Source organism: Pan paniscus, chromosome 5 (genome assembly GCF_029289425.2).
Source record: "Pan paniscus chromosome 5, NHGRI_mPanPan1-v2.0_pri, whole genome shotgun sequence".
In the NCBI taxonomy this organism is placed as follows: Eukaryota; Metazoa; Chordata; class Mammalia; order Primates; family Hominidae; genus Pan; species Pan paniscus.
Genome location: NC_073254.2, coordinates 131,335,548 through 131,361,808, shown reverse-complemented (window position 1 = coordinate 131,361,808; position 26,261 = coordinate 131,335,548). Strand labels below are relative to the sequence as shown.

Here is a 26,261-nt window from a genome sequence, read left to right as displayed (position 1 = left end):
TCCCAAGGGTTCCCACAAGTCTAACTAAAACAAAGTAGTGTATACTTTAGGAAAAGTTGAAGCTGGAAGATTCCAGGACAGTAAAGTTTTTTAGCTTTGCAAAAAATTGGAATAAAAAGATCAGGTGCAGTGGCTCACACCTGTAATCCCATCTTTGGGAGGCCAAGGTGGGAGGCTTGCTTGAGCCCTGGAGTTCAAAACTAGCCCAGGCAACAAAGTGAGACCCCATTCCTACCAAAGGAAAAAAAGAAAGAAAATTAGCCAGGTGTGATAGCTTGTGCCTGTAGTCCCAGCTACTCAGGAGACTGAGGTGAGATGATCGCTTGAACCCAGGAGTTCAAGGCTGCAGTGAGCTATGATCACACCACTGCACCCAAGCTTGGGCAATAGAACAAGACTCTGTCTTATAAAAAGGGAATGGGGGGCAGAGATGCTTTAAGTTTAGCCTTTCATTCCATGAATTTTTGTGTAGCTTGTGTGTCCTTTGCATGATAGCAATAGTGGTATATCTTTTTTTTTTTTCAATATCTTTTTTGGGATAGGTTTTAAATATCCTTGTCTCAGTTTATTCATCTGTAAAATAGGGATAATAGAACTTATTTCATAGGGTTATTTTGAAGAACTTAAAACAATCACCAGAGTATATGTTACATTGTTTGCTAAATGAAAAACAAACTTTTAAACATTATCTCTTTAAAATAAAAAGAATTGGGTGAGTGGTTGTACATGGTCTTTGGATTCAGGTAATCCTAGTTTAGAATACTAGTTTTCTTACTGTAAGATCTTGGGCAAGATATAACATTTCTGAGTAGAATTTTCTGTAATACAAAATGAAAATTATACTAACTTCTTAAATGGTCGTGTTAAAATAAAGGAAGTAATGTTTGTATTAAAATAAATGATGTTGGTAAAATTCTTAGAACATAATAAACATTCAATATGGTAAATATTTTTATTATTCTGGAACCTCTAATCATCAACATTCACATATACCTAGTGTTACATAGGAGAGATGCATTTTAATTTATATTCTAGGTAAAATTCATCTCCTAAGAAACTAGACTCACAACGCTATTTGCTATGAGGAACTCTTCGTCTAGTTCTCCATATGCATTCAAGAGAATTTCATCCTGAATATGAACATGTCAACAGATTTTCAGAGAATCGTTTAGGTTAAAAATTGAACTAGTTTTTTTTCCAAGAAATTACCGGATTAACTGTGGATCTTTCTCATGCTAAGACCAAAGAAATGTTAGCATTAGGTGTTTATAAAGGTAGCATCAGGCACCTGTAGTCCCAGCTATTCGAGCAGCTGAGGCAGGCGGATTGCTTGTGACCAGCAGTTTGAGGCTGCAGTGTGCTATGATTGCACCTGTGGCTAGCCACTGCACTCAACCTGGGCAACATAAAAAACAAACAAAAAAAGGTAGTGCCAAAAATTACCAAATCTAAAGAAAAAAGTGTTTCTTATGTAAATATAGAAAGGAGGAGGAGGGAGGGAGAGACTTCAGGTTATATTTATTTCACAAAATTTTTTCATACATTGTGAATTATATTTCATCTTTAATATTCATCCTTAATGTATATTCTCATTTTCCCTGGCATAATTTTATTGAAAGTTTGTTTTCTGTGAGCCCTGATACAGTCTGTTTTCATTTCTATAGATGACAAAATTGAGAACAGATTTGCAGCTGAAAGAGATGAGTATGGATCATATACAATGAGTGAGATAAATATTGTTGGCCGAATTACACTAAATCTTTGGAGAATCATGAGAAATGAGGTAGGTGATTTATCCAAAATGTTGTTTAGAAATAAGATATTCAGTCAATATAATGATTTAATCATTATAGAGTATTAGTAAGATTTACTATATAGCTTATGCGTTTGTCAATTGCTATTATACTTAAGTAGAGTTAAAATAGTACTTTCTAAAATGCAGAACTACAGAGGTAATAGACTTTAATGTTTTAAGTGAGTTTAATTTTTTTTTTCTTGTGTCTAAGGTAGCAATAACTAGAAAGGTCTATAGCTATAATAAAATATTGGGGCCAGGTGCAGTGCTCACACTTGTAATCTCAGCACTTTGGGAGGCCCAGGCAGGGGCATCCCTTGAGCCCAGGAGTTCCAGACCAGCCTGAGCAACATGGCAAAACCCTGTCTCTACAAATAATAGCTAAAAAAAATTAGCTGGATGTGGAGGCGCATGCCTGTGGTCCCAGCTACTTGGGAGGCTGAGGTGGGAGAATCACTTGAGCTCAGGCAGCCGAGGTTGCGGTGAGCTGTGATCGTGCCACTGCACTCAAGCCTGGGTGACAGAGTGAGACCCTGTCTCAAAATACAATAAAATATTGTGTTGTACATGTTGAATATTGTCTAATTTCACCGTATTTTTTTCACCGAAGTCATTTTTGCACTTAAGGCCAGATGAATTCAGCTGGCCTTGTTGATTTATTATAGTAAGAAAAATTTAGTCTAGAAATAGGAAGGAGCTTCTCAAATGAAGTATATTTAAATACTGGGTCAGATTAATAAGATAAAGAGACAGTACTTTGAAATAGTTAATAATTAAGGCTTTGGGAGCTCAGATAAGGATTTTTTAGTAGAGTAATTTCAATGAACTATCCCATTAATTTGCATTCACTTAGAAAAAGAATTATTTCACACACAAAAAGTAAGATCATAGGATTTTCCTGGGTAATATTTGCATCCTTGAAGTTACCCAATTTCTCTTATTTGAAATGTAAAAAAGCCATACATGGTGGCTCACACCTCTAATCCCAACTCTTTGGGAGGCCGAGGTAGGAGGGGATAGCTTGAGGCCAGGAGTTCAATCAAGACCATCCTGGGTAACATAGCGAGACCTTGTCTGTATTAAAAATAAAAAATAAAAAACAATTAGGTTGGGCATGGTGGCTCATACCTGTAATCCCAGCACTTGGGGAGGCCAAGGAGGGTGGATCACTTGAGCCCAGGAGTTTGAGAGTAGCCTGGGCAACACAGCAAAACCCCATCTCTACCAAAAAATACGAGTTAGCCATGTATGGTAGCATGTGCCTAGCGTGTAGCCAGGCAACAGCTACTTGGAAGGCTGAGGTGGGAGGATCACTTGATCCTGAGAGCCAGTGGCACACACATACAGTCCCAGCTTCTCAGGAGGCTCAGGCGGGAAGACCTTTTGAGGCCAGGAATTCAAGGCTGCAGTGCACTGTTTTATTATGCCTCAAAGGCAAGGGTTGCAGTGAACTGAGATTGCACCACCACACTCCAGCCTGGGTGACAGAGCTAGAGCCTATCTCAAAAAAGACAAAACAGAAACAAAGATACCTACTATAAATTGGTCTATTCTTAGACTTTGGACTTTGGATAATGTCAACTAAAATGTTTATATTTAAAAGAAAGCTAATTCTTCAATTGCTTCTGCTCTTTGAAACTACTTTCTCATTAGACACTTTCTATTATATACTTATTATTATTATCTTCTTGGCTCTTTGGATTTATATAAAACATTTGACTTTCTAAGCTGCTGTATGCAATATACAATATGACTCTGCTTGAGAATGATTTTATCTTGTTGTGTTGTTCTTAAAATAATAGAAGAGTGTTAGAGTCCCCAGTGATTTAAAGTAATTTCTAGTGATACAGCACAGGATATAAGAGATACAGAGATTGTGGTGTATTTGGTGTGTATATTTCATTATATATATATATTTTTATTTATTTTATTTATTTATGAGACGGAGTCTCGCTCTGTCACCCAGGATGGAGTGCAGTGGTGCAGTCTTGGCTCACTGCAACCTCCGCCTCCCGGGTTCAAGCAATTCTCCTGTCTCAGCCTCCTGAGTAGCTAGGATGACAGGTGCCTGAACCACACCTGGCTAATTTTTGTATGTTTAGTAGAGACAGGGTTTTTCCTTGTTGGCCAGCCTGGTCACAAACTCCTGACCTCAAGTGGTCTGCCCACCTCGGCCTCCCAAAATGCTGGGACTACAGGTGTGAGCCACAGCCCAGGCCTCATTATATATTTTAATCTATAGTCTGATATTGCCTGAGATGAGCACATACTTTAAGTGTATAAACACAAAGTAAATTACTGAATCCTAGTTTCAGGGGTCTTTTCAACCCTGTATATCCAAAAGGCAACAGTAGCAAATTAACTAGTAGCTTAAAATTGCAAATTAGAGAACAAATATTTTTGCAAAGTTTAGGGCCTTCTCTAGTCCTCACTGAAAATTCAGGGTCAAATGTTTCCTCTCATTTAGGATGAATATATAGTATCTCTGATCTTTATGCAAACGTGGGAAACAACTGTGAGAAAGTTATGAGCTGGATAACCTGTTTTTTAAAAATTTGGAACTTGGTACAGTGGCACACACATATAGTCCCAGCTACTCAGGAGACTCAGGCGGGAGGACATTTTGAGGCCAGGAATTCAAGGCTGCAGTGCACTATTTTATTATGCCTGTGAATAGCCTGAGAGATAAAGTAGGACCCCATCTGTTAAAATAATAGTAATCATAAATTTTGTTTGTTTTTTTAATATACAAGTACTAGATTTCTTTCTCTTACTTTACTTTGAACATAGAACTCCTGCAGTTTCCTTATGGACTTTGAACTTGTAGTGACAAGCAAAATACCTCTTAAATAGTAATGCTTATTAGATATTTGTTGACTGCTTAAATGACAATAAATAGCTCTTCCCCAGACAGTTATACTTAGAGGCCTTCTGGATGTCAAGTCAATCTAGGCTTTTCAAGAATTTGCCAAGTGGGTTGGAAACAGACTTGATTCAATTCAACAAATATTTACTGAATGCCATCTTTGGTGCACTGGTTGAGGGGCCTGGGTTTAGATAAAGTAAGAGTATAGTAACAGACAGGAAGGCGGACTATATGGGTATGGATGTTGGTAGGTAGAGATATGGCAGTGAGAATCTGTGGAAGTTCTCTTGTGATTCATTTTCTCAGTAAAATAGGAATTACTGTTCTTAGCTAAAACAGAATTGTGGAGAGGCTTTTGGGGTTTGAGGAGAGATGAGTTTGAAATGGTTATTAGGAGAATTTGAGAGAAAATATAAACACTGGGCCACATTAAGAGCCCATTTGAGATTTGGGTTAGGAAATTAAAGTGATACCCACCAGCTATGTTCAAATTCACAGGTGCAAGTTAGATTTAACCATCACTCACGAAGGGTTATGGATTTGCTTTAAAAATTAAAAAAAAAAGGCGGCAGCAGCAGGAAAGGGACAAGGGAATGAAGGGTACATGCAGGGGAATGATTACCATGATTGACTATGAAATTTAAACTAAATAAGGAGCAGAGAGGTCAGAGCATCAAGGGGAGTAAGCTGGAAGCACTGGAGATGATGGTCAGAGAATGGGATGCATGAGATTTTGGAGGGAGTACAGCTATTGATAGATCCTGGGGTATGATTATGGGAGTGGGTAGCTTAGGTAGGATGGAGGACAAAATCATTAGAGAAGAGGAATTCAAGGAATCAAGGAGTATCTTTATTTTTTTCCCACATAATTGTTACACTTACTGCATATAAAATAACAGTAGTCCTTTTCCTTTAAAATTCAAGTAGATATAGTGCCATTCACCTCTGGAATTTAGTACTGCAGAGGAGAAATCTAAGGTCCAGCTAATTAATATATTTGATTATTGCTCCTGTCTCCATATTACGCTTTCCTTTAGGAACCTAATTATATATTAACATTCTGTTCTCTGTTCCCCATATCTTCCCTCTTCTCATTTTCATGTTTTCATCCTCTTTATCTGCATGCTGAGACATTTCCATATTCCTAACTTGACTTTTAGTAGAACTATTTAGTAGAACTATTCTGCTATTTACTGCTTTCAATATGAGCTTTCATTCTGTTAGTGATTTTATAATCCTTCCTCATTTAATCTTGTGGCCTTTTCCTCATTCTCTTGCTCTCTACCTTTTTACAACCTATGAGGGGCATCTGTGTATATGTATACATACACAAGTACATACACACACTGTGAAGTGTGCTGCATTGTAGTGCCATTGTTCTGAAGATTGACAGAAATTGTAGATAAAGTAAGACCAATTTGGGTCACTGCACTGAGATAAGATTAACATTCAATCCCTATTTTGTACCTCCTGGATCACAGGAGTGGAAAAGAAAGTAATTTAAAAGTATAATGTAATGTACAAATGTGAAGTGCTGTTTGAACTATTTCTGAATCCCAAACTGACCTAAGAATGGGGACTACTGGTTCCTTAATTTCCATTTTGCATTGAAATACCTGCCATTGTCTAGATTGCTTTTGTCTTGTAGATATTTCAGAGAAATCATCTAGCTGGAAGTACATATTTATTAATTTGGGCCCTTTTACAGTATCCTTTACCCATTAATACTGCTTTCACTTACGTATTTGGAACATGGGGAGACATTTCTGACATTTTAGTATTTTGCTTTTGGAATGAAATTGAGTGGCTCTATAATGTCTGTGTAGTGGGGTCTAGTAACTAATGTAATTATTGGGAGGAGAATGCCTGCCTTTAACTAGATAACTCACCTCAAATCTGTGGAATCCCATTAATCAGCATGTCATCAAGAACCAAAAAGTAAGTATGGAAAGAACAAAAAATTAATTTGCTTGACAATGCTTCTGTCTGTCAATATGTATATTATCATGGAGTATAAAAATGGTAAGAACTAGAATCTCTTAAAATAAGTATTATATGACCAAGTTGAATCTCATCAGGTCTGCTTTCTCTAATTAAATAATTTTCCAATTTGTTATGAACATTTCTGTCCAGTAGGCTCTACATAGTTTTGAATTATGATTCAGTTGTACTGCACATCAGTTTTACAAGTAGCTTTAATATCTACTATGAAAAGTTTAAAGTGATATTGGTATCTTTTAGAACCAAATTTGCTACATAAATGTAAGCATTATTATAATGGTGTCTTGCCTTTTTTTTTAGGTGGCTCTAACTAACTACACCTTTGAAAATGTGAGCTTTCATGTTCTTCATCAGCGTTTTCCCCTCTTTACCTTTCGAGTCTTGTCAGATTGGTTTGATAACAAGACAGATCTATACAGGTACTGTTCTATAACTCTGAAGAAGGTAATATAAAATCATCATTGAGATGTAATTTATATGTAATAAAATGCACACATTTAAAGTGTATTGTTCAGGCCAGTTGTGGTGGCTTACGCCTGTAATCCTAGCATGTTGGGAGGCCGAGGCGGGCACATCACCTGACATCAGGAGTTCGAGACCAGCCTGGCCAACATGGTGAAACCCCATCTCTACTAAAAATACAAAAATTGGCCAGGTGTGGTGATGCATGCCTGTAATCCCAGCTACTCAGGAGGCTAAGGCAGGAGAATCACTTGAACCCAGGAGGCAGAGGTTGCAGTGAGCCGAGATCATGCCACTGCACTCCAGCCTGGGCGACAGAGTGAGACTCTGTCTCAAAAAATATATAAATAAATAAAGTGTATTATTGTTCAATGACTTTGAAAAATGCATTTATCTTGTAATCATTACTCCAGTCAAGATAAGGAGCATATCTGACACCCAGAAGATTCCCTTCTACAGCTTTGCAGTCAACCTACCCATCCCTAATCATCTAGATAATTACTAATTGGATTTCTATTACTGTAGATTAGTTTTGCCAATTATAGAACTTCATATTAATGGAAATATTCATAATCTATCTTGGCTTTGAAGAAACTCAGAAAACATAGTATGTATTTCTGTTGCATAGTTTGTTCATTCTTATTATTAAATAGTATTCAATTATATGAATATAACTTACCCACCCACCTGTTGATGGACATTTGGGTTGTTTCCAGTTTGAGGCTATTATGAATAAAACTGCAATAAAGATTTGCATATGAGTCAGCGTGTGAACATACATTTTCATATCTCTTAGGAGTAGAATTACTGGGTCATATGGCTGTTGTGTGTTAACATTTTAAGAAACTGTTAATCTGTTTTCTTTGGCAAGTCTGTTGGCAAAAAATTATCTTAGCCCTTGTTTATATGAAGATGTCTTTATTTCACCCTTATTTTTGAAGGATAATTTCTCAGTCTCAGTTGCGTTTTTTTCTTTCACCACTCTAAAGATTTTGTTCCCTTTTCTTCCAGCCTCTCATTTTGCTGATGAGAAGTCAACAGTTCTTCTCATTTTTCCAGTATTTGTGATTCATTTTCTTTCCAAAGTCAGATTTAATGAGTGGTTGACCGATGTCACTTATTACTCTCTGCAAGGTTTATAGTGGAGGCAGGGGGAGTTTCTCAGTTCTCCTGTCTAACCTCAGTCTTTGGATCTTCCTGTTCTTTTTTTTTTTTTGAGACAGAGTCTTGCTCTGTCACCCAGGCTGGAGTGCAGTGGCACAGTCTCTGCTCACTGCAAGCTCCGCCTCCCGGGTTCACACCGTTCTCCTGCCTCAGCCTCCCGAGTACCTGGGACTACAGGCGCCCGCCACGACAACTGGCTAATTTTTTGTATTTTTAGTAGAGACGGGGTTTCACCATGTTAGCCAGGATGGACTCAATCTCCTGACCTCATGATCCGCCCGCCTCGGCCTCCCAAAGTGCTGGGATTACAGGCATGAGCCACCGTGCCCGGCCTGGATCTTCCTATTCTTCTGGGGTTTGCTCAGCACTCCTGCTCTTCCCACAGAGGCAACAGACCTCTGCTTTGTACCACTGGCAGGTCCTGGGCCCAAGTAAGCTTCCTGACCCTCCCCCTGGGGCGGATAGCATTTTCTTCTACTCCTTTCTCAGTGATACTGTTCCTTTGCCTGGAATCTATGACAGGAAGTTTTCTTGCCCCTTTTCCAGTTGCTTGTTATTTAGTTCAAAGCCTATGGTTGGAACAGGCAAGTATACCAGGCCCAAGGTGTTTCCTAAGCTCCTCCAACTTGATGTAGGATTCAATCTCCAAACTCTGTCGTCTGTACATATTGTCAGTATTTGGTTTTAAGTTTTATCTAGAGTAGGCCTTTCTCTAGGGCAAAGGCCTCTGTTTTTTCTGGGCTCACAACTGAATGCCAAGGTTGTTAACAAGGGGGTGATGAGGTCTCTCCACTCTGGCATTGGTGAGCCTCCAACCCCAGCACTATCTGACCATTTCTGCCCACACTCAACCCCCAGCGAGCTGCTCTTTATTCGGCCTCATGTGGTTTCATCCTGTTCGTTTTCGGGACAGCCTTGAGCTATCACTCATAAGGAATCCAGCTATACTTCTGACCCCCCCCAACTCCTGCCACTTGCACAGCTCCCTTTCTCTCCCGTGCTCCATCCCACAGACTCGAGCTGTGAGCTGCCTAAATGAACTCTGAGCTGTTCATCTTTGGCTTAGTAGGACAGCCTTGCTCTGTGTAGACTGTGGCACACTGCACTGTGTCTAGGAAAAGTCCTTAAATTAATGTGTCTAATTTTTTAAATGAGTGAATCTGTACTTACTGAATTGTAAGGCTGTATGGTGGTGAGGATGGAAAAAGTATAGCTTTGAAAACAACTTGATAATATTTGGGGAAACTGCTTCCTGAGCATGTCATCGCATATTCCAATCACTTTTGAGGAATCTCAGGGAAGTGAAGTGAAGTAACAGAAAGCACTTAGCTTCTATCAAAGCCTTATAGAAATAGAAGCTGAGGCGAAGTTGGCTGAGTGCAGTGGCTCACGCCTGTAATTTCAGTGCTTTGGGATGCCGAGGCGGGCGGATCACCTGAGGTCAGGAGTTCGAGACCAGCCTGGCCAATGTGGTGAAACCCCATCTCTATTAAAAATACAAAAAATTAGCCGGGCATGGTGGTGCACACCTGTAATCCCAGCTACTCGGGAGGCCGAGGCATGAAAATCACTTGAACCCGGGAGCAGGAGTCAGAGGTTGCAGTGACTAAGATCACGCCACTGCGCTCCACTCCAGTCTGGGCGACACAGCAAGAGTCCATCTCAAAAAAAAAAAAAAAAAAGCTGAGGAGAAATTATACACCAGTAAATAAAACTTGATATTTAACTTAACATTGAAAACTATATTCAGTGGTTTGTTTATAAGCCCCGGAATCTCTAAATACATGTTTTACCACCTTTAATTAGGTATTATCTAGGATGATAACTGTTTTTGACAAGTAAAATAGAGGACTGGAACTAAAATTGTACAGAAGGGACTTAGACTAGACATTAGACCATTTATGTCAAAAGGATTATGTTATATGAGAAGACCATGCACTCTTTCTTTGAGTAGTCTTGGAAATATCAGACAACTTCATTCTTAAATTTAAGTGAATACTTAAATTTAAATGAGTACATTCTTAACTTTAAGTGAATACAAAAAAATAAGTCTGACTTACTTTTTTGGTAAGTATGGTAACCCTTTTGATTTCCATTTGCTTTCTACAGTGTTTTAAGGACATACATATATATTGTAAATCGACTTAGAATGAGAAGAACTTGCTAGTCAAGGATTTCTTGTGTTAAACCTGTAAAACACAAAGGTACCCTAATTTTTTTTAATAAACCCAGATTTTTGTCTCCTGGAAGCCCCAGATTTATATGAATGAATTATGTTCCCAACATTTTATTGTTTCAAGCTTAGAACACATTTTTTCATAAAATAATGTCTTGTGATTAGATTCCCAAGCCAGCCTATAAAACTTTTCCTAATCTCTAATATTACTAATCTATATAATTCCTAATACCAGCATGATTTTATCTGTCATTCAAGGAATGGTTATTAAATACTATTCCAGATTCCAGTTTCTGAGCTAGGAGGTATATCCTGGGAGCAGAGTTCTGTAGCTGAAGAAGATAATATAAGAAATTTTCTTTTCTATTTGCTGAGTATAGAGCCAGTCCACAGAAAAACTTCAGAATAAGTGAATTTTGTACTCGGGATTCTCCTGTCTCCTTTTTTGTCACCTTCTCCCCGGATGAACTATCTTGAAAAATATCCATGCCTTCAGGATGCTCTAAGTTCCCATTTCAGCACTACCCAAGCCTGTCCTGAGTAGCATGTGCTTTATAAGTATGTTTCCCTTCCTCCTTTCCGGATCAAAACTTGTATTTATTACCGTTAAGTTTGACAAAGCATTAGGAGGATGGCATAATTCTTTAACAACAATTTAAAAAACTAACAAAAGTCAATCTTCTCCTTTAACCATAAGTAAAGGCCGCAATTACTCTTTCTCTTTTATGTTATATGGTTAGTCAGATAGGACCCGAAAGTAGAAAGGATGATGATTTTATTTCGGAAAGATCACTTTTTTAAATTAAAAAGTCTAAAATACATTTTTTTAAATTAGCCATTCAAAGTATTTTTTATATTCATGCCTATAGGTCAGCAGATTTAGATCAGAAAACAGCAGTTGTTACCTGCTGGATAAACTGTATAAGATAAAATGTCCCTTGTTAAATTAACCTTTAGTTATGAAAGATAAGATGCATCTAATTTGTTTATATTACTTGGTTACCAGTCAGTGGAGAGGAATACATTTAGTGTGAAATGAATAAGCATTCATTTCACAAAATGGTCTACCATTTTTGTTAGTGAGGAAATGAGTACTTTGCTGCGATGATAGAAATTTAACAAGACAGTTACTCATTTATAATGTATTATCTTGTTTCCTTTTCATCATGTTTTCATTTATTTGGCCAAAATCTCAGGTTCTAGTTTACTAGGTTTGTAAACTAGGATGGATTAGTCTTACAGTAATCCTCAGTTTTCTTATCTATAATAGAGAGATGTTAATATATTCTACCTCATGAAGTGAAGTAAGAATTAAATGAGATAGTATGAGTCTTCAACACACAGAAGGCTCTCAATAAATGTTAATTGGTACGTCTTTCTTTTCAGGATAGAGAATTAGATTCTGAATGAAATGGGGAAATAGTAATTACCATAATTATCATAATAATAACAGCAAAGGTTATTAAGTTTTTGCTTTTGCCTAACACCTTACAACAGTTTCACCTTACAACAGTGAAACCACTGTTTCACACATACTGAAACTGAAAACTAGAGAGTTAAATGATTTGCCTAGGGTCACGTAGTAGCTTGCAGTAGAGCCACAATTTGAACCTATGACTATCTCACTCCAAAGTTTGTGCTGTCAACCAATATGTGAAAATCTCTTAGACTATATTCTTCAAAATGTGAAATAAACCATTTCCACTTTTTAAAAAGAGTTATATGTAGCACAGTAAAAATATTTCTTTTGAAATATACTATTATATCCATTTATTTAAGTTCTAATAGACTATACTGCCTAAAAAAATAGAGTTGATCTTAGTCAAATCACTTAAATCAGGAGCCTTTAAGATTCAGTTTAATCAGTTTTGTATATAAAGTATTAGACTTACTTTCACCATTTTTGCCCAAAAACAAACTTTTGTACTTCATTAAATAACATCAACAAAAGTAAAAAGCTAACATCAACCTAGGAAAACCATTTTCACCATAACAGTTATGTATATTAACTATATTATATACTTTTAAATTAGTAAAAAAATGGGTAAAAGACATGAACAATTATCAAAGGAAAAAAATCCTGAAATATTCAAATGTCTACCTTACTAAAGGAATTCTTAATCTGCTGATTATGTTTCTTAATTGTACCATGAATTACAAAAACCTATTGGCAAGATCAGTCTTATTTAAAAAAAAAAAAAAAAAGGACTTTAGACTGGAGTAAACAATGAAAATAAACCAGTATGTTTTCAAAACACATTTTCCGAAACAAATTATCATCAACATACTTCAATTGGTAACTCTTCTCCTGAATCACCACCTACAGATTTCAAGGAAATATTCGTGCCCAGTCAGCATGATTATCTGTTGAAACAGATTCTTATATATGTGTAATACATACCTTTTTAAAGTTTTCTGTTAAACCTGTGTTGGTTGAGACTTAACACTTATTTTTCTCATGTTTTACAAATCTCAGCAAAATGCTTGTGTGCTGCCTGGCATTTTCAGAAATTATGTTGGTGTCTCACTATTTTGGTATCTCATTTGGCATGTTTCTCCAGGTCAGCTCTCTGTCCATATGTTGAGAGGGCAAAGTGTAAATGTTATCTCCTTTTTCTGCACTCTCCATAGATAAATCCACACATCCTGAAGGAGTGGTGAGCCATTAAATCCATTTTGTTTTATTTTAAAGGGACTGATCTGATTTGTACATAATGCATTATTTCAGATTTACACTTTGCAGTTTTGTATTGTTGAGGGGTTACATTAATGATCTAAAACAAAACAATGCAGATTAAAATGTATCATTTTTTGTCTATCAAACTCATAATAATTTTAAAAACTATAATCTTCATTGTTAACAAATATACAAGGAAACAAGCACTTTATCATCACTAGTATGAATATAAATTATTAAAACCTTTCTGGAAAGCAGTGTATTGTTAGGTATTGAAAACTGACCAAATCTAGGAATTTATTTTAAGGAATTATTTAATCATCTGTATAAAGACTTAGCTTTAAAAATGTTCATCATACCATTGCTTACAGTAATAAAAGATATTCAGTAAGTGTTTCGATTAAATATGTTATCATTATACAATAGCACCCTCGATAGCTACAAAACATAAATATAGGGAGTCAGTATATTAAGTTAAAAATGTAAATTATGAAACAAAATTTCTGTTTCTTAAACATTTATAGAGTTTAGGATTCTTTCATGTTTGCCTAATGTTTTAACAGCTTTATTCAGATATAATTTGTATATCATACAATTTACCCATTTAAAGTATATAATTCACTGGTTTTCAGTATATTCAGAGTTGTACAACATCATCACAGTAAGTTTTATAATATTTTAATTACTCTAAATGGAAATCCTGCATCACCTAGCCACCACTCTTCAACCTTTCATCACTCCTATCACCCCCTCCACCAGAGTCCCCCCACCCTCTACCTCTTGCCTTAGACAACCACTGATCTATTTTCTGTCCCCATAGATTTCTGTCTTAAGTCCCCTGACAGCTTTTTAATTCTCTAATTTTCCCAAATAAATTTGACTGTCCTCAACATTTCACATGAACAGAATCATGCAATATGTAATCTTTTGTGGCTGGCTTCTTTTAGCATAATGCTGTCCAGAATTGTCCATGTTATAGCATCTTTCAGTATTTCTTTTATTGCTGAATAATACTGTATCGTATGGATATATACTGCATTTTATTTCTTCATCAGTTGATAGACATTTTGGTTGTTTCCACTTTGGGCTACTATGATTAATACTGTAATGAACATTGATATATAGTTTTTTGTGTAGATACCCGTTTTCATTCCTTTTGGATATGTACCTAGGAGTAGAATTTTTGGTGGATTATATGGTAACTCTATGTTTAACTGTTTGAGGAACTGCCAAATTATCTTCCCAAGCAACTACTCTATTTTACGTTCCCACCAGCAGTATATGAGGATTCCAATGTCTCTACTTTCTTGGTAATATACTGTTATTATCTTTTTTATAATAGGGTATTTTTTTCTTCCTTCACATGCATTTTCTAGTTTTTCTATTAAGCATTAGTCATGTGTCCAAGGAAAAGGTCTTTAAACACATTTATTAGACAATTATGTGACTATATTGTTCTAAAAGCAATATAATTAAAGATTACAATATATGTGAACCTTAATCTTCAAATGAATAAATTTTATTCCTTATAGTATACTTCTGGGTCATTTTTACATCTTATAATATTAAAATTCTTTTTATGGATTTGCTGAGGGTTTTATTGTTTGTTTTCTTAAGAAGGTAAGGTAAAGAGGTTAAATTTAAGGTTTAAACTGAAAAACAGAACTTTTATATTTTAACAAAAAATACTTATTGAAATATGTTTAACCCATGTATTATCTCACTAAAATTTATGTTCCTGATTTTTCTAAATCTTCACCAAATTACTTTTTTTTTTTGCCATGAACATAGTGCATGTTTTTATTTTAGACTTACAATGATAACCCAGACCCTTCATGTTCTTTAAAAATCTATAGATATGATAAATAATTATTGCATAATCAGCAGCTGTATCTTAAAGGAGAATGTTAATTTTCTATAATAAGAATAGAAAAAAAAAGAATAGAGCAACATCAAGCAAAATATTGAAAAAGAGTGATCCTTAATCTTACCACCTAATCACAAGTACTATTTTAAATTTTGTGTATCTTTACTGGTTTTCATGCCCTTGAAATACCTAAAATTTTCTAATGTTTAATTCCTTAGCATACTTTGCTTAAAGGCTCATATCATTACTCTTTCCTTAAGTAACCTCACTTTTAGCATGTAGATTTTTTGGCAGGAAAAAAAGTACTGTTTTCAAGTGTCCAAATTTTTCCCTGATGTTCATAATGTGGATTCTTTTTTAACAGATGGAAAATGGTTGATCATTATGTTAGCCGTGTCCGTGGAAATCTCCAAATGTTAGAACAGCTGGACCTGATTGGGAAAACCAGTGAGATGGCTAGACTTTTTGGCATTCAGTTTTTACATGTACTGACAAGGGGTTCACAGGTGGGAAATCAGTTTTCTTACAGACTTGAAAGTTCTGTATGAGTGATACACTTTTGTGATGTTTGAAGTGATTTGACTTTTTAAACTTTCTGTTTGGTACCAACTAATCAATAGCTGGGTAATTAAATCTTGTCATTTTATTCTCTTTCTATGCCAACTTTCCGGCCACTGCCAAGTTTTTTATGGTATTAAGAAAATAAATGTCCATGCCCTTAAGGATATTATATTCCTGAATATTGTTACTGTGATTAAAGATGTCCCTTAAAACTAGAGAAGCAACAAAGAAAGTCTACCTTTCTTTTGTTTTACATTTTTAATTTTGGCTTGTTAAAACTTCCCATAGATAATTTTAATATAAAAATAAAAAGCTTGAAAATCAATATAAGTGGACTATGTAACTTTTTAAAATGTTATAAAAAAAGAAACCTAAGAAGCCATTTAATTCATATCTAAGTAATTTCCCAAGGATATAATGAGAGATTTTTACTAAACGCCTTGCTGAAAATGATTTTATATATTCAACAAATATGTATTTGAATACCTGTAGTTTGTTAAGCACAGTGGTAGGCATCAGCGATACCATATTAAAACACTCAGATTCCTTAACGTTGTAAAATCCTTACTTATTTTAATTACCTGTGTCTATAACATTCCTCAATCAACCAGTTCAGTAAATATAGCAAAAATAGAGTTCCAACTACGTTTTTTTTACCTGTTTATTTCATTTAATTGCTTATAAGCTATTTATTTTATTTATATCCATCAAATTTAACAACTGTTTGAGCTAGTCTGTAATAAAAGGCAAAAATACCTTAAAACCTCATGAGAATACTTCAGTGAACCCAGGCTGGTTCTTGTGAGTAATTTTTTTTCTAATACCCCAAGCCTTCTAATAGTTATTATTAGAAACAAACATACCAGTAATTGCTTGATTCAGTTTTGCTAGGGACCAGTAATAAGCTGATTACTATTCAGTTCTTTTTTTTATTTTTTAATTATTTCCACAACAAAAGCCACATTCAATACTTTATAATTCTATAATCATTTTGTTTCTTTCTTTGAAAAACTGGGATAACATTTTCTATCTTAAGTCTCCTGACAGCTTTTTAATTCTCTAATTTTCCCAAATAAATTTCTCCAAGATTATCGACCAACTTCTTAAACGAAATTGTCAAACTATACAGCTGTCTGTCCTACAGTTTTTTATTATGGTGTAGCTGTATTTAAATACAAAGAGGGCCGGGTGCAGTGGCTCACACCTGTAATCCCAGCAGTTTAGGAGGCCAAGGCAGGGGATCACTTGAGGTCAGGAGTTCAAGACCACTTTGGCCAACATGATGAAACCCCATCTCTACTAAAAATACAAAAATTAGCTGGGCATGATGGCACAAGCCTGTTATCCCAGCTACTTGGGAGGCTGAGACAGGAGAATCACTTGAACCCTGGAGGTGGAGGTTGCAGTGAGCCGAGATTGTGCCGTTGCACTCTAGCCTGGACAACAGAGCGAGACTTCACCTCAAAATAAATAAGTAAATAATAAAAATAAAAAGAGATCTAATTGCATCTGTCTTTTAAAATTGACTTATCTTTTAAGTTATTTGACATGTTTTATAGTTTTTATAAAAGTCGGAATAGGAAAAGGATTTACATATATCCCTTTTCGCATCTGAAAGCTGACTAAATAACTAGTATTACAGGCTGGGCATAGTGGCTCACGCCTATAATCCCAGCACTTTGGGAGGCCAAGGTGGGCAGATCACCTGAGGTCAGGAGTTCGAGACCAGCCTGGCTAACATGGTGAAACCCTGTTTCTACTAAAAATACAAAAAATTAGCTGGACATGGTGGCGCATGCCTGTAATCCCAGCTACTCGGGAGGCTGAGGTAGGAGAATCGCTTGAACCTGGGAGGCGGAGGTTGCAGTGAGCCACGATCGTGCCATCGTACTCCAGCTTGGGCAACAAGAGCGAAACACTGTCTCAAAAAAAAAAAAAAGTCATACAGTCTTATTCTAAAAAGCAGATTATCCTCAAATGATTATATATTCAAATGACCAATATATTTAACTGTGTTTCTTCTCTTCTCACCTCCCTTTCTCCCTGCAGTACCGTGTGGAATCAATGATGTTGCGTATTGCTAAACCAATGAACTATATTCCTGTGACACCTAGTGTTCAGCAAAGATCCCAGATGAGAGCCCCACAGTGTGTTCCTCTAATTATGGAGCCTGAATCCCGCTTCTATAGCAACTCTGTTCTCGTTTTGGATTTCCAATCACTTTATCCTTCTATTGTGATTGCATATAACTACTGCTTTTCCACCTGCCTTGGCCATGTGGAGAACTTGGGAAAGTAAGGTTTTTTTCACATTTACAATAATGTTGTTGTGCTTTGTACTTCTTACTAAAATTAGACACTTTCTGAGTGTCTCTTTGCTCTGGACACCTTCCCTATGAGCAAGATAAATGGACTGTATCCCAGCTAATCCATTCATTATAGTTGTCTTACCAATTGACATGGATCACCATATGATTAATCCAGCTTCATGGGTGGATGACTCATGAAGAGAATTGGGAATAGGTCAGCCTTGCAACTGTTTCACTCCATATGTAACTATAGTCTCTTAAAATGAAAGTTAAATTGTTGATGTAAATTACCTTTCAGTGGAACAGTTTGAGGATTATGATCTTATAACTTCAACTAGACCTCCTCTTTATTTTTCTTATAAATAGTACAGGATTTTAAAAATTAAATGTTAGGTTTTATTAATTAATGTAAATTAAATTTTATAAACTGATAATAACATTTTAAATTCTCAAAGGATTAGATACTTTTCTTAAATTGTAGGAAATAACGGAGTCTTCCTTTTTATTGATTTTTGCGTATTTGAGATCATGTGTTGGTTTTAGTATATCCTATATTCCTTCATAGAAAGCATCTGTGGAAATTATATTGGTAATCCTGTCTTTTTATTAAAAACAGGAATTTGGAAAATTTACAAGATTTACAGTATTTCTATTTAAGGTTTAAATTATTCTTTAAATACACAAGGATGTTAAAATAAATCTTTATTTAAGTAATTTAGTATAAGATGATTGGGCTGGACATGGTGGCTCACACCTGTAATCCCAGCACTTTGGGAGGCCAAGGCGGGCAGATCATGAGGTTAGGAGATCGAGACCATCCTGGCTAACATGAGGAAACCCTGTCTCTACTAAAAATGCAAAAAATTAGCCGGGTATGGTGGCGGGCACCTGTAGTCCCAGCTACTTGGGAGGCTGAGGCAGGAGAATGGCGTGAACCCAGGAGGCGGAGCTTGCAGTGAGCCGAGATCGCGCCACTGCACTCCAGCCTGGGTGACAGAGCTAGACTCCATCTCAAAAAATAATAATAATAAAATAAATAAGATGATCAGATGTTGAGTTGAAATTTGGTATTTCAGTATAGATTTTACCCATAAATTTTAGGATAGTGCCATTTAAGAAATGTTTCTTGTAATAAATTGTGAATATTTGAAAAACTATTTTGGTAATGAGGCAAATAAACATATTACTAAGTACATGAATTCTTGTTTAGATGTTTGAAAATGAATTTCTAATGGAGTTAGAAAGATTTTTTAAATTGCGTAAAATCTCTGTTCTATGATTTGAGGAAGTATTTGCTTAATGTTCTCTTTCTTAACAGGTATGATGAGTTCAAATTTGGCTGTACCTCTCTGAGAGTACCTCCAGATTTACTTTACCAAGTTAGGCATGATATCACAGTGTCCCCCAATGGAGTAGCTTTTGTCAAGGTAATACTCTCTTGTAAATGAAAGATAACAACTATGGCTTAACTTTTGGAGAGCTGATAATGGTTTAGATATTGTTGGCACATAATAGAAAACAAAAACACCGAGTTTGCTTGAATATTTTATCTCAAAAAGTCAAAGATATGAGAATCTTCTAAGAAATCACTTCAGGAACAAACCAGTCACCTTGTTTTTCTTGAATTTAGGTTTTAAATCTTTAAATTGTTAAATTTTAGTTAACGAAATATTGAAAGAAATAAACGTATGCTTATACTTTCTGCCCTTTATTAGAATCAGGCAGACTTAAATAGCAACTTAATGGTCAAAATATATTACCTACAAAGATTTAAATTGTTTTAATGTGTAGATGCTACTAGTTGTTCTTCTACATTATTTTAAATTAAGACTATCTTAGAATTAATGATACTCTAATAGGCTTATTGTTTATATTTTTCAGAAGATATCCAAACTAAAAATAGGGTCCCTTTTTTCTCTCCTGTATCTCCCCTCAAAAGAGACAGAGGAAAACTTTACAAATTAAAGACAAATAAGAGACATCTAAAAGAAGATTATATTGCCTCTTATATGCCAACTTTATTCCTTTCTTTTCTATTTTCTTAGCAGTGAGTCTGTACTAGAATCATGAGACAGTAGAGTGGTTGATGGTAGAGTGGACCCCACCAGCCCTCAAATTCATTCTGGTGTACTATATCAAAAGTGGCATCATTCTCTACCAGTAAGAGGGAATACTAAACTAAAATTAGCCATGTAGATGAAGAAAATTTTAACCAAAGAGTTCATGGTATGTTTCTTTTTGGAAATTTTTAAAATGTAGTATTTCTAAGGACTGATGTAGATGAGATCTACTTGGAGAAATGGAAACAGATTTTTTTTTAATTAAATGGGTCTCTATATAAAAATCAGTTTTCCAGTCACATTTCTGCGAATTTGGTCCCTGTTCTTTTTATCTTATGTCTTAAAACATTATGGCTGCTTCAAAATGTACACCAAATGAATTAGAGGTTAGAATATGTTCCATTGTCGCATATCTAGCAGCTTATTATCTCCCTTTAACAGCTTTTTTTTAAACTTGCATCTACTTTTGGACCCAGTGTGTAAAGCTTAATGAAAATAAGATTTTTTTAATATTCAGGTGTGTGAATATCCTATACCTGAGATTTTAATTGTTAGGTCTGACATGCATTACCTTGCACGTGTCTGTGAATCATCATCAAAGTTAATACTGTTTTGTGGTTTTCATTCCTACTGGAGTTCTCATAAATTCTCCCTAGTCTTGATGAATACAAATGATTTTTTTTTGGCATCAACAAATTTTATCACCTCACTATTCATCCCCTCTTCCAGATTGCTAATAAATGTAGGCCGGAGGGGATGGCTTAGTGGTCTAAGCATCAGATTTGAAATACCTAGAGTCCCTGGAACTGCAGGTTTGAATGTCAGCAGAGTCAACCCAGCTCATCATTCTTCCAAGGTAGATAAATGGAGTTCCATGCAGATTTCTGTGTGGGGTCATTAGGATGAGATCTTTAAAAACTGAGTTGGTTATGAGTGATACAAGTCCCATGTGTCATTTTGAAAGAATGGGGGTTTCTGTCAAAGTTTCGAACAAAATTTCCCTCTGAAGTTGTTGTATGGTCACTTATGCACTAGTTGACATCCTCCTCCCTGGAGGTCTCTGAACTCACATAGAAGTGCTCTGTTAGATTTATAAACATTGCAGGAACCATTTAGGAGAAAAATCCTCTTCCAAGAAATAAAATGTGATGATTTTATATTGACGGCCACTAATACTATGGTCACTCTGTTGTTAGCATGTTTCAATTCATGACAGTTGGCCATTATTATGTTTTATGCTTCCTTCTTAATTATGTAAATCTATAATGTTTGAGGGGTTTTAAACATTTTTTTTCTTTATGATAGCCTTCAGTAAGAAAAGGTGTACTACCAAGAATGCTTGAAGAAATTTTGAAGACTAGATTTATGGTGAAGCAGTCAATGAAGGCTTACAAGCAAGACAGAGCCCTGTCACGAATGCTTGATGCACGTCAGTTGGGACTTAAGCTGATAGCAAATGTCACATTTGGCTATACATCTGCTAATTTTTCTGGGAGAATGCCATGCATTGAGGTAAGTGATACAAATCTGTAGTTTTTTCAAAAGAGACTAAAATACAGTGGGGCATGGTGGCACTCACCTGTATTCCCAGTTACTTTGGAAGCTAAGATGTGGTGCGGGGGGCTTCAGCCCAGAGTTGAATCCTGCCTGGACAACATAGTGAGACCTCATCTCTTTTTTAAAAGAAAAAAAAAAAAAAAAAAGGCCAGACATGGTGGCTCACACCTGTAATCCCAACACTTTGGGAGGCCAAGGCAGGCGGATCACATGAGGTCAGGAGTCGTGACCAGCGTGGTCAACAGGGTGAAACTCCATCTGTACTAAAAACACAAAAATTAGCTAGATGTGGTGGTGGGCACCTGTAATCCCAGTTACTCAAGAGGCCGAGGCTGGACAATTGCTTGAACCCAGGAGGCAGAGGTTGCAGTGAGCCGAGATCGCGCCATTGCACTCCAGCCTGGGCGACAGAATGAGACTTGGTCTCAAAAAAGTGGCTCACACCTGTAACCCCAACACTTTGGGAGGCCAAGGCATGTGGATTACTTGAGCTCAGGAGTTTGAGACCAGCCTGGGCAACATGGTGAAATCCCATCTCTAACCAAAAATGCAAAAACTAGCCGGGCATAGTGTTATGTGCCTGGGGTCCCAGTTACTTGGGAAGCTGAGATGGGAGGATCACTAGAGCCCAGGAAGTCAAGGTTGCAGTGAGCCATGATTGCACCACTGCATTCCACCCTGGGTAACAGAACGAGACCCTGTCTCAAAAAAAAGAGACTAAAGCAGCATTAAATGAATGCCTGTTCATTCAAGCATTTCATTTTGTTTTAAAACTTTAAACCATTTCATTTCTATGACATAACATCAGTTTTTCTCATGCCAAGCCTAAATATATATATATTCTTGGGGATCTGTGACTTTTCTCTATAAGATACCTCTGTGTCTTTATTCCAATGATAATTTTAGAAATTAGCATACACCTATTTCTGCATGATCTTCATAACTATACTGTAACTTTCTATTAGCATAAAATTTCAGTGCCACCTTTGTAGCAGTTTTTACAACAGCCTTGGTACTGCATAATTCATTTTATGTATTGACAAGAGATCTGATTATAGTTATGTTGGCTTGTCCAAATGTCACAATTAGCCAGGTGTGGTGTCTCACACTTGTGATCCCCACAACTCAGGAGGCTGAGGTGGGAGGATTGCTTGAGCCCAAGAGTTCAAGACTAGCCTAAGCAACATAGTGAGCCCTTGCCTCTATTAATACACAAAATTAAAAACTAAAAAAATTTTTTAAGTCAGAATAAACAACAGTCATTCCATATTTACTAGTATACCAGTAGATATAAAGCACAACCTTTTTTGCAATGATAGTGACAGTTGAAAGACATTTTTCATAGAATGACTTAATTTCATATTTACTAAGTTAAGGTGTTTATTTGATACAAATACAATATAGTGTGACAGGGTAATATAAATAATATACTAGTGAGTGAGAAAAGAACAGAGTAACTTGTTATACTGTGATCTTTTCATGCCAAATGAAGGTCAGAGAACATTGTGGTATATCATATTTGCATTAGTTCAGTAAGAGAAAAGCAGGGAAAGCATAAAGTCTTCACACGGCTCACAGTAGGCAAAATGAACTCCAAAAACATGAGCAAGGCAGTAGTGGCATATTCACATTGAAAGCAGCAAAATACCATCTATAGTGGAAACTTAATATTGTTAACTTGAATATTTTGGTACAGTAATATGATTTTGTGCTGGATAAATTTTTTTATAGTTGCACTGTAAAGGCTGTAAGCAATAAAAGTTTGTATCTAGGTTTATATTTGTATACTTTTAGGTAAGATAAAAAATACTTTGTCCGTCCTGGGGGTTCATATTAATACATTTGAAAACCACTGATCTATATGATCTAGCAGGAAAAAAAAATGGAAATGATATTACTAATGTAAAACCAAAAGCTATCCTTTTTTTTTTTTTTTTTTGAAACAGCGTCTTGCTTTATCACCCAGGCTAGAGTGCAGTGGCTTAACCACGGCTCACTGCAGCCTCGACCTCCCAGGCTCAAGCAATCCTCCCACCTCTGCCTCCAAGTAGCTGGGACTACAGGTGCTTACCTCTATGCCCAGTTAAGTTTTCTATTTTTTGTAGAGATGGGGTTTCGCCATGCTGCCCAGGCTGGTCTTGAATTCCTGGGCTCAAGTGATTCTCCTGCCTTGGCAGGGATTACAGGTGTGAGCCACCATGCTTGTCCCAAATCCTTTCTTAGGGGCCATTTCCACATTTCCCTAATTTCTTCCCTGCCTCTCGGTTTTAAAAGTGTTTATTAATGTATTTTAGTAATAATGCAGAAATTATACTATTTTTAAAATATGTAAATACTGTAACTTTAGAATAACCAGAATTTGGTAGGATTTTTGAACTAGCAGTGGAAGTTTAGGAATAGGGTTTCACCAGGGAGTACGTTGCTGCTTTGCACGGTGAACTCAGACTGCCTAGCAGTACCTGCTTCCTTGACCCTGGTCTTCTCAGCTATCCTCAGATTAATGACTGCAAGCATGCATTTGACCCCTCATCATATGCTAACTTCGCAACAGTACAATGTTAACTTCTAGGTGAAATCATGAGTGGAAAAAGCAGCTAACATCATAGAAAGAGCCTCTCATGAATAAGTGAAAAGTTAGCACCAATAGAGTAAAAATGGAAGATATCAGCCACTTTTTTTTTTTTTAAAGGGCAGATGGCTTCATTCTTTTTAATGGCTGTATGATATTCCATTGTACACATAATATGGCATTTCCTTTATCCATTCACTCGTTGATGGACACTTAGGTTGTTTCCATATCTTGGCTATTGTGAATAGTGCTACAATAAATATGGGAGTGCAGATATCAATTCAATGTACCAATTTCCTTTTTTTTGGGGGGAGGGGGGGGATATATACCCAGCAGTGGGATATCTGGATCATATGGTAGTTCTATTTTTAGATTTTTGCAGCATCCTATATTGTTCTACATAGTGGCTCTACTAATTTACATTCCCACTACAGTGGATTCCCCTTTCTCCACATCCTTGCCAGCATTCATTATTGCCTGTTTTTTGGATAAAAGCCATTTTAGCTGGGGTGAGAAGATATCTCATTATAATTTTGATTTGCATTTCTCTAATTAGTAATATTAGTCATTTGTATGTCATCTTTTGAGAAATGTCTATTCAGACCTTTTGTGCATTTTTAATCAAATTATTTGTTTTTTTCCCACTGAGTTGTTTGAGTTCCTTACATATTCTGGTTATTAATCCCATGTTAGATGGGTAGTTTGCAAATAATTTCTCCCATTCTATGGGTTGTCTCTTCACTTTGTTGATTATTTCCTTTACTGTGCAGAAGCTTTTTAGCTTTATGTGATCCCATTTGTCCAGTAATCAGCCCTAAAAAAGAATAAAATCCCGTCATTTGCAAAACATGGATGGAACTGAAGGACATTATGCTAAGTGAAATAAGCCAGACAGAGAAAGACAAATATCACACATTCTCACTCTTATGGAAACTAAAAAAAATAAAGGAACTCATGGAGATAGAGAGTAGAATGATGGTTGCCAGAGGCAATGAGGTGGGGAGGGAGGGAGATAAAGTAGAAATGATTAATGAGTACAAAAATACAATTAGAATGAATAAAATCTAGTATTTAGTAGCACAGTAACTATAGTGAACAGCAACTTATTGTATATTTTTAAATAACTAAAAGAATGGAATTGAAATGTCTAACACAAATAAATGATAAATGCTTGAGGTGATGGATATCCCAGTTACCCTGATTTGATCATTACACATTGTCTGCCTGTGTACATCATATGTACTGCATATACGTATATATACAACAGTTATGTATCCAGAATAATTAAAAGCTTTTAAAAGCGGGAGGCGAATGGATTACTGACTGTGGTCTCCTGCTTTCCTTCAGAGAACACACAATCAAAAAAGTACTAGATCTGGACTATCATAGAGAAAGATGAGACTTTGTAAGCATATAAGGAGAATATGGAGAATAAATAAATGTAGCTAATAGTTGTAGGTTAATGTCTCTGTCTCAGTACCATCATAGAGAAAGACAAGACTTGGTAAGCAAAAATTCCTATGAAGAGAATATGGAGAATAAAGTAGCTAATAGTGGAGGTTAATGTCTCTGTCTCAGTTGGACTTACTTCATAAATTAAAATTTTTATATGTTGACAGTTTTCTACTAAATTATTGGTCATTCATATTTATGATAAAGGTATATTTGTGCCTTTTTAAAAATTGTCTGAACTTTATTTCTTCCTTTTTATGTCTTTTCAGGGAATTAATTTTTACTTAAAACATTTGTTTTTATTAAGACTTTTGAGGCCAGGTGCAGTGGCTCACGCCTGTAATCCCAGCACTTTGGGAGGCCAAGGCGGGTGGATCACGAGGTCAGGAGACCAAGACCATCCTGGCTAACACGGTGAAACCCCGTCTTTACTAAAAATACAAAAAATTAGCTGGGCGTAGTGGCGGGTGCCTGTAGTCCCAGCTACTTGGGAGGCTGAGGCAGGAGAATGGCGTGAACCCGGGAGGTAGAGGTTGCAGTGAGCCGAGATTGCGCCACTGTACTCCAGCCTGGGCGACAGAGTGAGACTCCATCTCAAAAAAAAAAAAGACTTTTGAGCATCCCCAGTCATGGCCTAAATTGTGAAACCATTTCTTTTCCTCTTTTAAATCCTCTCTTAGCCCTTTAATGAAGTAATGCTTTTCAGGTTAGGAACCTTGGCACAAAGTAGCAGAATCTGTTAATTA

At 36.2% G+C, this 26,261-nt stretch overlaps 1 protein-coding gene across 7 annotated transcripts in view; it reads left to right on the top strand.

Annotated features, from left to right (window-relative positions):
• REV3L (REV3 like, DNA directed polymerase zeta catalytic subunit) overlaps positions 1–26,261 on the top strand; it is a 187,317-nt gene that overhangs the window by 135,463 nt on the left and 25,593 nt on the right. For 5 of the 7 annotated variants that reach the window (XM_003822205.7, XM_008975749.5, XM_055114064.2 and 2 more), the window contains exons 20-25: positions 1,665–1,783; positions 6,963–7,081; positions 15,373–15,514; positions 17,619–17,863; positions 19,196–19,304; positions 21,243–21,449. In XM_003822205.7, coding sequence (XP_003822253.4) covers positions 1,665–1,783; positions 6,963–7,081; positions 15,373–15,514; positions 17,619–17,863; positions 19,196–19,304; positions 21,243–21,449 — 941 coding nt within the window. Of the gene's footprint in view, positions 1–1,664; positions 1,784–6,962; positions 7,082–15,372; positions 15,515–17,618; positions 17,864–19,195; positions 19,305–19,922; positions 20,104–20,666; positions 20,794–21,242; positions 21,450–26,261 lie in introns of those variants that run through there. The other 2 variants (XR_010112297.1, XM_063604988.1) reach the window with 2 other exon arrangements.